This window comes from Oncorhynchus tshawytscha, unplaced genomic scaffold (assembly GCF_018296145.1).
Source record: "Oncorhynchus tshawytscha isolate Ot180627B unplaced genomic scaffold, Otsh_v2.0 Un_scaffold_13173_pilon_pilon, whole genome shotgun sequence".
In the NCBI taxonomy this organism is placed as follows: domain Eukaryota; kingdom Metazoa; phylum Chordata; class Actinopteri; order Salmoniformes; family Salmonidae; genus Oncorhynchus; species Oncorhynchus tshawytscha.
In genome coordinates this window covers 161,786-175,634 of record NW_024609816.1, presented here as the reverse complement: position 1 = coordinate 175,634, position 13,849 = coordinate 161,786, and the positions used below count along the sequence as shown (strand labels likewise).

The window sequence follows — 13,849 nt, the reverse complement described above, 5'->3', positions numbered from 1 at the left end:
AACCCATTAACACTGTTTGTCACCGGTGGTCTAGTCTAGTCTAGTCTAGTTAGGTTCTTTCCACTAGTCCAGGGGCAGACAGATGATGACCGTTTATTGTTTTTGGATGATAGATTAAGTAAAGAGAAGGGAAAGATGTGGGTTATATGGTCTGATTAAACTGTCCACAGGTCACTGGGTTTCCATTGGGCAGAGAGAGTATCATCAACCCAAACCAGATGTCCTTATGGACTGTGTTTTCTTAGCTGATGTCACTGGTGATGATCTGAGAGGGTTGGTCTGGGGTCTGGGAATGGTGTTCTATGAAGCTGCTCCACACAAGCAGTTCAGACAATCTAGCCACCTAGCTACTATGGCAACAGAATAGATATTTGACTTCAAAGATTTGCACTGACTGTGATCCGAAGACCACATGATATAACACAAAAAGGAGCATTAGCATAAAACATATTTTTATCGAACAATACATAAACAATACAAAAACACATAAACAATACACAACATTGGCCCAGATTTCCAAATGTTCAACTATTTATGAAAAGATCTTGATGATTTTTCAGGAGGTGGACCGAAATCTGTCAGAGCTCTCAAACCACTGTATGTGTGTGTAAGTCTTTGGAGGGGTTGGACAAAAAGCACAAGACAAGGAGCAGTTGGACATCCATGGATATAGCACAATGAAGTGGACCTCTTCTTCTTCTTCAAACAGGGGTCACGGATGGCGGATAGAAAAGGAAGCAGCAAAGATGCAGGACAGAGGACAATCTGAGTGAACCCTGCACACATTGTAAAGCCATCAGAACAGAGCCTGTGAGTCAGTAGCGCTCCTGGGAAAAAGAAGGAAGAACGCAGGAGAAGAGGAGGAGAGACGGAGGGAGCACATGGAATTCCAAAGGTAAACGAGAGGACAGTCAGGGGACGTTGACAGGCAGACTTCCAGAGCTCTACCTGCAGATGTAATCTAGGATCTGTTCCTCTGCTCTGCCAGTCACCATCACCAGTGTCTGAGGCTGAGGGCTGTGCTTCTGCTTGTGCTTCTGAAAAGCACTCTGTAACAACTGTTGATGTAACAAAAGAAGAGCTTTAGAAATCCATCTGATTGGTAGTTGATGAAAGGGTGGGGGATGTCGGGGTCTGCATGGTACTGAACTACTGCTGATTCTTCCTAAAGGATTGCCTTTCTCCCATGATTCAGCCAGTACACTTCAGATCCATCAGCGTAATAGCACAATATGTTGAACATCAATAACATGAACATCCAGCACGTATTGATGAGAGTGAAGGGCATACAGTCCAGGGGGGGGGTTCTAGAGTGGTGTTATGTCATATTTGGGTGCTCTGAAGTCCGTGGAAGGTTCAGTAACGAGTCATTTGTGTTTCCAGAGCCCAAGTAGTGCACAATATAGGGAATATAGTGCCATTTGGGCTGCAGACGTTGAAATAGCTTTCCTCCTCTGCCTGTTCATTATAATGCCCAGTAGTTTAAGGATAGATATTAATTAAATGGTCATGAGTCTATATATCATCCCATGTTTCATGGACTTTTTGCTGCCACATCCTCCCTTAACACACATATCAAATCCTCCATGGTCTTAAATACACCATTGTGCTTTCCATATATATATATATATATATACATGATACAAATATTGTATTCTCATTAAGTACACAACTGTAATTACAACTTTCATTTGAAGAATAGGCAAAGTGAACTGATCCTTCACAATAGTGTTGGATATTTATCCTCTGGATGTTTCTGTCCTTCAGGCGTTATCTTCTTACAGTTGTTTTTCTGTCTCTGTCTTTGTTCTGAAAGAGAGAAAACATCATCAGACCTCCTGGTTTTCACCCACTGAAGATGACTCCCTATCCCCTTAATAGTGACTATGTCCTATAGGACTTTTGGTCAAAAGTAGTGCACTATATAGGGAATAGGGTGCCATTTGGGACGCACACTTAGATTAGATGCATGAACTGAAGTAGGCCAGCTCTCCATTTCACCTTATTTTTCAGTCTGCAGTCACAATGACATCATTGTAATCTAGGCCAACAGAGTGAAAAATAAAGGGTTTGAATCAGAATGGGATGTTTAGCATTTGTCTGTTCTATCAAAACAGAGCACCCTTGATTTTCTCCTGTGGTTATTTCCTTGGGGTCCAGGTTGTCTGGCCAGGAAGCCAGCCTCGGGAACAGCAAGCAGAGCCTCATATTTTCCCTTCTCACCTCTCTGTGTTTTGTGACACACCTGGCTTGCATTACATCCATTCGCTTTGGTGAGGAGGTTGTAAGTTATTGGAATGGCATTGTTTCTTGAGTCAGAGCTAGGCCGTACCGTATGTGAGCTAAGTGGGAGCGGGAGCTGGAGCTCCTAATCAAAACATGCTCCTGGAGTCAAATGGTGTCTAATCAGATTTCAAAACAAGCTCTGGTCAGTTTTCTTACTGAAGCTTTTGGGGAAATCTTATGGCTACTGACAGAATGTAAATACACTGAACAAAAATATAAACGCAACATGCAACAATTTCAAAGATTACAATTCAAATAAAGAAATTTGTCAATTGAAATAAATTCATTAGGAGATAATCTAGGGATTTCACATGACTGGGAATACAGATATGCATCTGTTGATCACAGATACCGTTTAAGAAAAGGTTGGGGTGTGGATCAGAAAACCAGTCAGTATCTGGTGTGACCACCATTTGCCTCATGCAGCGCGACACAACTCCTTTGCATAGAGTTAATCAGGCTCTATTCAATTTCATTTGTCTTTATAACGATCCTGTTGCTGATAATCTAATTACATTAATATGACAATTCATTTAAATGCGCTCATTTATTTAATGTGCACTTTAGGACTGACTCCTGTTTCGTGTTGGATTAGTCTTTAACTACTTCCATATGTCTGTCCATGATAAAATACCCAGTGAAGATCATTTGAATACAATACAAGGCATGAGGTGGAATACAGTCGCAGGAGCAGCAGCTCTGCACAGCACTCAACTCTATGCTGCGTCACAAATGGAACCCTATTCACTTTATAGTGCGTGGACTCATAGGGCTCTGGTCAGAAGTAGTGCACTATGGGAAAGGGTGCCATTTAGAGTACATACTATTAGTACTGCTCACAGCAGAGAGGGAACGCAACAGTCAACAACAAGCTTCCTCTGAACACAAAACATTCACTTCAATTTTTTTGGATTGGTAACACTTTATCATAACTTTCATGAATAAGCATGATTATTAAACCATTTAATCAACTATTTATAAATAAGTATTTCAATATTGGTAAAAATGTACAAGTATTTATAATGGCTTACTCATAAACGTTTTTATGAAGTGTCACCAGCGCTTCTGAGTTTGCATTTGGTTTAATACTCAATATCCAGTATCCATTTAACTAAAGGTACTGGGCTGGACCAATGTTGCTGTAATGTTTTGGACCCTAAGGGGAGGCCTGGTTTGTAATGGGAGTGTTCACTGCCAAGCATCATCACTAGATCCCATGAAGACAAGATCCCTGGCATTCTAACCTTGATATGGAGACTATAGATTTAATGGGTTTTTCCACTTTATAATTCTATAAATCTAGAGCTAGAATATACAGTATTCATACATGCTGGCCATGCTCTGTCTAAATGGAATAGAGAGTATAGTATGCAGTTTGATAAAGTACACTCAATAGGCATGATATGGTTGAGGCATGTAGTCTCCTACACAGTAAGTCATAGCTATAGCTTAAGCATGAATGACTTTATTTTCATACATTTACTGCCTCAGTTGAGGGTAACAACACTTGTGAAAACCTTGAAGAGACAATGATGTTTTACTTGATACAGTGTTCTCTCTCTACAGTCTACAATAGCTCATTAGCCCACTCTGCAGGTCTTGAAATGTGTTGAAAAGACAAAACTGCACTCGTATTATATACTGAATAGTTCACATATGCTTCATTTAATTATATTCTTCTTCTTTAGAAACAAAGAAACGAGTGGCTGCTGAAGGGTGTTTTTCTGGGAGTAATGAGCACTGGGGCTGTGTCCCAAATGGCACCCTATTCCCTATATAGTGCACTACTTTTGACCAGAGCCCTATGAGTCCTGGTACAAAGTAAAGCACTTTAAAGGAAATGGGGTGCCATTTGGGACAGCCTTAATGGGAGAAATGAGTGAGAGCTGTTATGGAGACCAGTTTTACTTTAAGCATCACATCAAAGAGCTAAAAGATCTAGCTCAATCTGGTTCAAATACCAGCAGCAGAATGAATACAGGGTTCAGCACTGGATCAATCATTTAAAGGGCAATTATCTCATTAGCTGGTTTATTCTGTAGGATTCTAACAATGTCCAATTACTTCCAGGATACATTTATTCTGGATTCATTATTGGGATATATGGTCAGAATCTGTTTTCATATGTCTATGTTTCCAAAAGTCCAAATCCAATGACCAATTATACTGTTGTAAAACTTTTATAGTCGCTGAACTTTGAATTAAAACCATTCACAGCATTATAAATCTGAAATATTTCTTCATGCATTGTATAAATATGATTCCTTCCTGATAGTGAAGAGTATTTTCACATTGTCATCCTCTTTCTGATGTTTAGCTGCCTTAGACAAACATTATATATTCATTCTATGTTGCAAATCTAAGGCATACATTCTATACATACATACATTCTATACATGCATACATTCTATACATTCATACATTCTATACATTCATACATTCTATCCATTCATACATTCTATACATTCATACATTCTATCCATTCATACATTCTATCCATTCATACATTCTATCCATTCATACATTCTATCCATTCATACATTCTATCCATTCATACATTCTATCCATTCATACATTCTATACATTCATATACATTCATATACATTCATACATTCTATACATTCTATACATTCTATACATTTGATACATTCTATACATGCATACATTCTATACATGCACATTCATTTCTATACATTCTATTCATACATTCTATTCATACATTCTATACATTTCTATACATGCATACATTCTATACATGCATACATTCTATACATTCTATACATGCATATATTCTATACATTCATACATTCTATACATTTATACATTCTATACATTCTATACATGCATACATTCTATACATGCATACATTCTGTACATTCTATACATGCATACATTCTATACATTCTATACATGCATACATTCTATACATTCTATACATTCATACATTTTACATTCTATACATGCATACATTCTATACATCATACATTCTATACATGCATACATTCTATACATTCTATACATTCATACATTCTATACATTCTATACATGCATACATTCTATACATTCTATACATGCATACATTCTATACATTCATACATTCTATACATTCATACATTCTATACATTCTATCCATTAATACATTCTATACATTCATACATTCTATACATTCATACATTCTATACATTTCTATCCATTCATACATTCTATACATTACATTCTATACATTCTATACATGCATACATTCTATACATTCATTCTATACATTCTATACATTCATACATTCTATACATGCATACATTCTATACATACATTCTATACATTCTATACATTCATACATTCTATACATTCTATACATGCATACATTCTATACATGCATACATTCTATACATTCTATACATGCATACATTCTATACATGCATACATTCTATACATTCATACATTCTATACATTCTATACATTACATATACATTCTATACATTCATACATTCTATACATTCTATACATGCATACATTCTATACATTCATACATTCATACATTTCTATACATGCATACATTCTATACATTCTATACATGCATACATTCTATACATTCATACATTCTATACATATACATTCTATACATTCTATACATTCTATACATGCATACATTCTATACATTCATACATTCTATACATGCATACATTCTATACATTCTATACATGCATACATTCTATACATGCATACATTCTGTACATTCATACATTCTATACATTCTATACATGTATACATTCTATACATTCTATACATGCATACATTCTATACATTCTATACATGCATACATTCTATACATTCTATACATGCATACATTCTATACATTCATACATTTATACATTCTATACATTCTATACATGCATACATTCTAGTTATTGTTGAATGATACTATCACAATCCCTACCATTGGGTTCAAAGATGAATGAATATCTTTATGCTGTGCATGGGACAAAAAAACATCATGTCTACAGTTTCTGTCAAATGGCACCTTGTTCCCTATATAATGCATTACTGTTGACCAGAGCACTATGGACTCTGGCACCCTGTTCCCTATATAATGCATTACTAGAGCTATGGACTCTGACCCTGTTCATAGCATTACTATGGCACTATGGACTCTGGCATCCTGTTCCCTGTATAATGCATTACTGTTGACCAGAGCACTATACTCTGGCACCCTAATGCATGCACTGTTGACCAGAGCACTATGGACTCTGGCATCCTTACTTCACTATGGACTCTGGCATCCTATATAATGCATTACTGTTGACCAGAGCACTGGACTCTGGACTCTGGCATCCTATTCTCTATATATATGCATTACTGTTGACCAGAGCACTATGGACTCTGGCACCCTGTTCCCTATATAATGCATTACTGACATACTGTTGACCAGAGCACTATGGACTCTGGCATCCTGTTCCCTATATAATGCATTACTATACCAGAGCACTATGGACTCTGGCACCCTGTTGACATTACTGTTGACCAGAGCACTATGGACTCACCCTGTGGCATCCTGTTCCCTATATAATGCACTACATGTTGACCAGAGCACTATGGACTCTGGCACCCTGTTCCCTATGTTGACCAGACTATGCACTACCAGAGCACTATGGACTCTGGCACCCTGGACTCTGGCATATAATGCACTGTTCCAGAGCACTATACTACCCTGTTCCCTATATAATGCACTACTGTTGACCAGAGCACTATGGACTCTGGCACCTGTTCCCTATATAATGCATTACTGTTGACCAGAGCACTATGGACTCTGGCACACCAGAGCACTATGGACCACCCTGTTCCCTATATAATGCATTACTGTTGACCAGAGCACTATGGACTCTGGCATCCTGTTCCCTATATAATGCATTACTGTGACCAGAGCACTATGGACTCTGGCATCCTGTTCCCTATATAATGCATTACTGTTGACCAGAGCACTATGGACTCTGGCATTACTGTTGACTGGACTTCCCTATATAATGCATTACTGTTGACCAGAGCACTATGGACTCTGGCACCCTGTTCCCTATATAATGCATTACTGTTGACCAGAGCACTATGGACTCTGGCACCCTGTTCCCTATATAATGCATTACTGTTGACCAGAGCACTATGGACTCTGGCACCCTGTTCCCTATATAATGCATTACTGTTGACCAGAGCACTATGGACTCTGGCACCCTGTTCCCTATATAATGCATTACTGTTGACCAGAGCACTATGGACTCTGGCACCCTGTTCCCTATATAATGCATACTGTTGACCAGAGCACTATGGACTCTGGCACCCTGTTCCCTATATAATGCACTACTGTTGACCAGAGCACTATGGACTCTGGCACCCTGTTCCCTATATAATGCACTACTGTTGACCAGAGCACTATGGACTCTGGCACCCTGTTCCCTATATAATGCACTACTGTTGACCAGAGCACTATGGACTCTGGCACCCTGTTCCCTATATAATGCACTACTGTTGACCAGAGCACTATGGACTCTGGCACCCTGTTCCCTATATAATGCACTACTGTTGACCAGAGCACTATGGACTCTGGCAGCACTATGGACCAGAGCACTATGGACTCTGGCACCCTGTTCCCTATATAATGCACTACTGTTGACCAGAGCACTATGGACTCTGGCACCCTGTTCCCTATATAATGCACTACTGTTGACCAGAGCACTATGGACTCTGGCACCCTGTTCCCTATATAATGCACTACTGTTGACCATAGGCTGTCATGTAAAGTACTTAAGTACAAATAATTTAAAGTAGTTTTTGGGAGTATCTGTACTTTTACTTTTACTCCACTACATTCCTAAAGAAAATAATCTACTTTTTACTCCGTACATTTTACCTGACACCCAAAAGTACTCCTTACATTTTGAATGCTTAGCAGGACAGGAACATGGTCTAATTCACACACTTATAAAGATAACATCCATGGTCATCCCCTACTACCTCTGATCTGGCAGACTCACAAATGCATCTTTTGGAAATGATGTCTGAGTGTTGGAGTGTGCCCCTGGCTATCCATACATTTTACAAAACAAGAAAATGGTGCCATCTGTTGTGCTTAAAAGAAGACATTTGAAATAATTTCTACTTCTACATTTACTTCTGATACTTAAGTATATTTAGAACCAAATACTTTTAGACTTTTACTCAGGTGGTATTTTACTGGGTGACTTTCTATTAAGGTCTCTATACCATTACTCAAGTATTACAATTGGGTAGGTTTTTCACCACTGGGAATAGGGTTCCACTTGAGACAGGGACTCAGAGTTGTAACGGCAAGGTGGTTAACAGCAGAAGGAATGAGGAAGAGAACAGCCTCAGATTAAGGCATGATGCACATCTACATCATTCACCCAGCACTGAGATTCACATGTCTCCAGCAGTCCTCAAGACAATTTAAATACTATCTCCAGATGTGACTATTTTGGCTGACTGTATGCTTGTAGTAGTTATTTTGTCCAGGGTATTTGTGACTTGCCTGACAACTCATTCACATTGCTCCGGCCAAACACCAAGCTCACTAATCATTTCTTCTCCAAGATGAACGTATGCAGTGATCGACAGAGTAGAGTAACTAAATTCGGGATGAGTCGTCAGGCAAATTTGTGAGTACTGCATGGATGAATTCTTACGGGTTAGCTCATTTATACTTTGATGATACACAATTCTCTACCGCTCACTTTCCACCTGGAGTAATGATCTTGTTCAGTTCACAAGGTTCAAACCAACGGCTTAGTCCTCACTGTTTTCTCTTGACGTCAACAATCAGTCCACATCTAGGACACTCATCCTGGGGCTGATGCAGGTCCTGCGTGGCTCAGTTGGTAGAGCATGGTGCTTGTAATGTCAGGACCGTGGGTTTGAGTCCTGCTGGACCCACCCATAACAACATGTATGTACGCACTACTGTAAGCCACTTTGGGGACAAAGCGCCTGCTAAATGGAATATATTATGCAGGTCTAATGTAATGAGAGTTGAGGTTGTACAGTGTTTCTGCTCTGACTGATCCCATCGACTCCACCAGTGGTAGGGAACAGAGGTGTAGATTTCACACTGTGGGGAGGCTGCCACATGTCAACCATTCCTACATAAATGAGCTTAGATGTGCAACAGTCAGGTTAGGATGAAATTGGCTCCTTATTAATAACTACAGTATTATAGTATTACACTGATTTGAACGAAAAGGCAGCATTGAAGAGGGTGAATATATCCAAGTGTTTCCTTAACTTTTTTCCACAACCTACCTAATTCATTCAACATATTCTTATGATCAAACTAATGATAGTTTGGTGACAGTTTGAACTAATATAGACTATCTATAGGGGACTATGCAAATAACGTGGGGCCAAAACCCAGCCTTTAGCCATGAGGAGTTCGGCCACAAGACGCAGCCCACAGTTATGAAATTCTCATTTTCTCAATGACAGATTGACCTGAAATAAGAACCCAGAATTAGCTCTAAAATAGTTTGTTTGGAAGTTGAAAGGCCACTTAAAGGGACTCTATGAACGGCCTAATTAAGTTATTTTTATCTGGGAGGATTTCAACCAATAAGATCCTTGACATCCACACCATACCACTCTCCTGTCAGTCATACAGTAGCTCTGCCCCTCCAGTGGCACTCACCATTTTCCTCTGCTTGCTGAGGCAGAAAGTACAGATGTGTTTGGGCTGGTTCTCTGAGCCCCGGCCGGGCGAGGGGCTGAGACTGTGGAGGGTGTGGTGGTGGAATGGGGGTGTCGAGGTGTGGCACGGCTGCCCATCCCCACACGCCTCGCCCACCAGCAGTACATTACCCAGGTGGGAGATGTAGCTGGACGCCAGCCGCAGAGTCTCGATCTTGGACAGCTTCCTGTCAGCTGGCTCGGTGGGGATGAGGGTCCTCAGGGCAGTAAAGGCTGTGTTCACGCTGTTGGTGCGGTCCCTCTCTCGAGCGTTTGCCACGTTCCGCTGCCGCACCTCCACCACCGGGGCCCCTGCCACCATCGGGGGCCCCGCCAGCCTCCCGGCAACTCCGCAGAACTTCCTCTTCCTGCTTCCCACCTTGATCTGAAACCCGTTGGAGCCGCCGTTGAGACGGAAGGAGGACTTCTGGGAGTCGGAGCCCGAGCTCTCGCTGCCGCCGTTCTCCTCCTCGTCCTCTGACATCATGCTGATGTCGGAGAAGAGGAAGCGGCTTGGGGGAGCCGTACGCACCATCGTAAAAGACATCAGTCCAGATCTATAAGACAGGTGGGAGACTCCTCTCTCATATAGAGACCTGTAGAAAGACCAGATCCCCCAGTACTGTAGATCCTCTACTTAATCCTTGGACATGAGGACAAAAGAGATCAAGACACTCAGATTAAATCACTATTTGATATCTCTCGCTCTTTCTCTGCTTCTCTCACCTCTCTCTCTCTCTCTCTCTTCCTCTCTCTTTCTCTGTCTCACTCTCTCACCTATCTCTCTTTCTCTGTCTGTCTGTCTCTCTCTCTCTCAAGGTGGACCCCTCCTTCACTCCTGGCTGGCTATATTGTGAGCGTCTGTTTCCTCTGAGTTCCCCTCAGTGTGCTGTTAGCCTCCCTCTGCCTCTACACAGATACACGTGTGATTTCTGTCTGAGTGTCTCCGTATGGCTGTCCTTTATAGGCGGTGGGAGGGCCTGCTGCTCCGCTCTACTCTACTCCCCCCTCTGCTCTATGTAGGCAGTGGGAGGGCCTGCTGCTCTGCTCTACTCCCCCCTCTGCTCAAATCAAATCAAATCAAATTTTATTTTATTTTATTTTATTTTATGCTCTATAGAAATCTCAGAGATAGAGTTAGACTCTCTGAGTGTCTGGGCTGGACTGGGGTTGGACTGGGGCTGGGGTTGGACTGGGGCTGGGAAGATGAAAAGAAAGGTGGTCTGTATGATGATGAAAACAAATACATGTGATCGACAGTCACTGAACGCTGGATGGTAAGGTCCACTACTTTATGCTCTCTCTCTCTCTCTCTCTCTCTCTCTCTCTCTCTCTCTCTCCTCTCCTCTCCTCTCCTCTCCTCTCCTCTCTCTCTCTCCTCTCCTCTCTTCTCCACTTCACCATCTACACAGAAGCCTATTGATTTCATGTCAACTGTTTCACACCTCTCATTCTCAAATAGCACAACAGCACAGTTCTGGACTATTGTCTTCATCTCAGTGTTCTACGGTATGAGAAAGCACTGCCTTGACTGATTTGACTAGCGTGGCACTAACGTGAGGTTAGGGCAACACGAGACGGCTGTTGAAAGGTAATATCACAAATGTATAATTTGTCAAGTTACACAATGTTTCAGTTAACCTTCATCTTTCTTATTTATTCATAATATTTATTCTGTGAAATTGACAGTGGAAAAGTAGCCAACAGTCAGCGCCATGGTTGATTAACAGGAAGTGCTAGAGGCAATAAAGTTGGGAGGAGGAAGTGGATGGACGGGAGAATACTGCAGCCAGGTGGACCTGACAGAATGCCTATGCTACTATTACATAGACATGCAGTAGCAGGATTTTCCCTCCACTTTACATATCTCACAGGACCATGCAGGCAGCTCAACACAGTATTACTTTCACCATCTTAATCAACTGCTTCAGGGGAGAAAACATTTTCTTCCTGAACAATAATCAGATATACTGCAAAATGGTCCTAGATGCCAAGAAAATGTCGTCAACATAGGAAATAATATACTGCTTTCCAACATTTCCACATTGCAAAATATGGCCACATTTCAATTGCAAAATTACATTTGATAAATTAATTGAGTAAGTGAAAATAGCAAAAAAATTGTACAAGACACGGCTTCCTTTTCTTGCTACATCATCAGCTGACATGTCCTTCTATGTGTTCTGTCCATTGGTATAACATCTCAACATGAATTCATTTCTTAATATCTAGTGTCACTGATGAGGTACACATCTTTAAACGTGTCACTGATGAGGGACACATCTTTAAACGTGTCACTGATGAGGAACACATCTTTAAACGTGTCACGGATGAGGGACACATCTTTAAACGTGTCACGGATGAGGGACACATCTTTAACCCTGTCACTGATGAGGGACACATCTTTAACCCTGTTACTGATGAGGGACACATCTTTAACCATGTCACTGATGAGGGCCACATCTTTAAACATGTCACTGATGAGGGACACATCTTTAACCATGTCACTGATGTGGGACACATCTTTAACCCTGTCACTGATGAGGGACACATCTTTAACCATGGCACTGATGAGGGACACATCTTTAACCATGTCACTGATGAGGGACACATCTTTAAACATGTCACTGATGAGGGACACATCTTTAACCATGTCACTGATGAGGGACACATCTTTAAACGTGTCACTGATGAGGAACACATCTTTAAACGTGTCACGGATGAGGGACACATCTTTAACCCTGTCACTGATGAGGGACACATCTTTAACCCTGTTACTGATGAGGGACACATCTTTAAACATGTCACTGATGAGGGACACATCTTTAACCATGTCACTGATGTACACATCTTTAACCCTGTCACTGATGAGGGACACATCTTTAACCATGGCACTGATGAGGGACACATCTTTAACCATGTCACTGATGAGGACACATCTTTAAACGTGTCACTGATGAGAGACACATCTAACCCTGTCACTGATGAGGGAAACATATTTAACCATGTCACTGATGAGGGACACATCTTTAACCCTGTCACTGATGAGGGACACATCTTTAAACATGTCACTGATGAGGGACACATCTTTAACCCAAGTCACTGATGAGGGAAACATATTTAACCCTGTCACTGATGAGGGAAACATCTTTAAGCCTGTCACTGATGAGGGACACATCTTTAAACATGTCACTGATGAGGGAAACATCTTTAAACATGTCACTGATGAGGGACACGTCTTTAACCCTGTCACTGATGAGGGACACATCTTTAACCCTGTCACTGATGAGGGACACATCTTTAACCCTGTCACTGATGAGGGACACATCTTTAAACATGTCACTGATGAGAGACACATCTAACCATGTCACTGATGAGGGAAACATATTTAACCATGTCACTGATGAGGGACACATCTTTAACCCTGTCACTGATGAGGGACACATCTTTAACCCTGTCACTGATGAGGGACACATCTTTAAACATGTCACTGATGAGGGACACATCTTTAACCATGTCACTGATGAGGGACACATCTTTAACCCTGTCACTGATGAGGGACACATCTTTAACCATGTCACTGATGAGGGACACATCTTTAAACATGTCACTGATGAGGGACACATCTTTAACCATGTCACTGATGAGGGAAACATCTTTAACCCTGTCACTGATGAGGGGTACATCTTTAACCATGTCACTGATGAGGGACACATCTTTAACCCTGTCACTGATGAGGGACACATCTTTAAACGTGTCACTGATGAGGACACATCTAACCCTGTCACTGATGAGGGAAACATATTTAACCATGTCACTGATGAGGGACACATCTTTAACC

At 41.0% G+C, this 13,849-nt stretch overlaps 1 protein-coding gene across 1 annotated transcript; it reads right to left on the bottom strand.

Annotated features, from left to right (window-relative positions):
• Positions 1–435: 435 nt before the first annotated feature.
• On the bottom strand, positions 436–10,973 carry LOC112241810 (basic helix-loop-helix transcription factor scleraxis). Its single transcript, XM_024409843.2, has 2 exons — positions 9,971–10,973; positions 436–1,809 (listed from the first exon to the last, which is right to left on the bottom strand). The coding sequence occupies exons 1-2, from the start codon at positions 10,553–10,555 to the stop codon at positions 1,771–1,773; spliced, it is 624 nt and encodes a 207-aa protein (XP_024265611.1). The 5' UTR covers positions 10,556–10,973; the 3' UTR covers positions 436–1,770.
• Between the last annotated feature and the right edge of the window lie 2,876 nt (positions 10,974–13,849).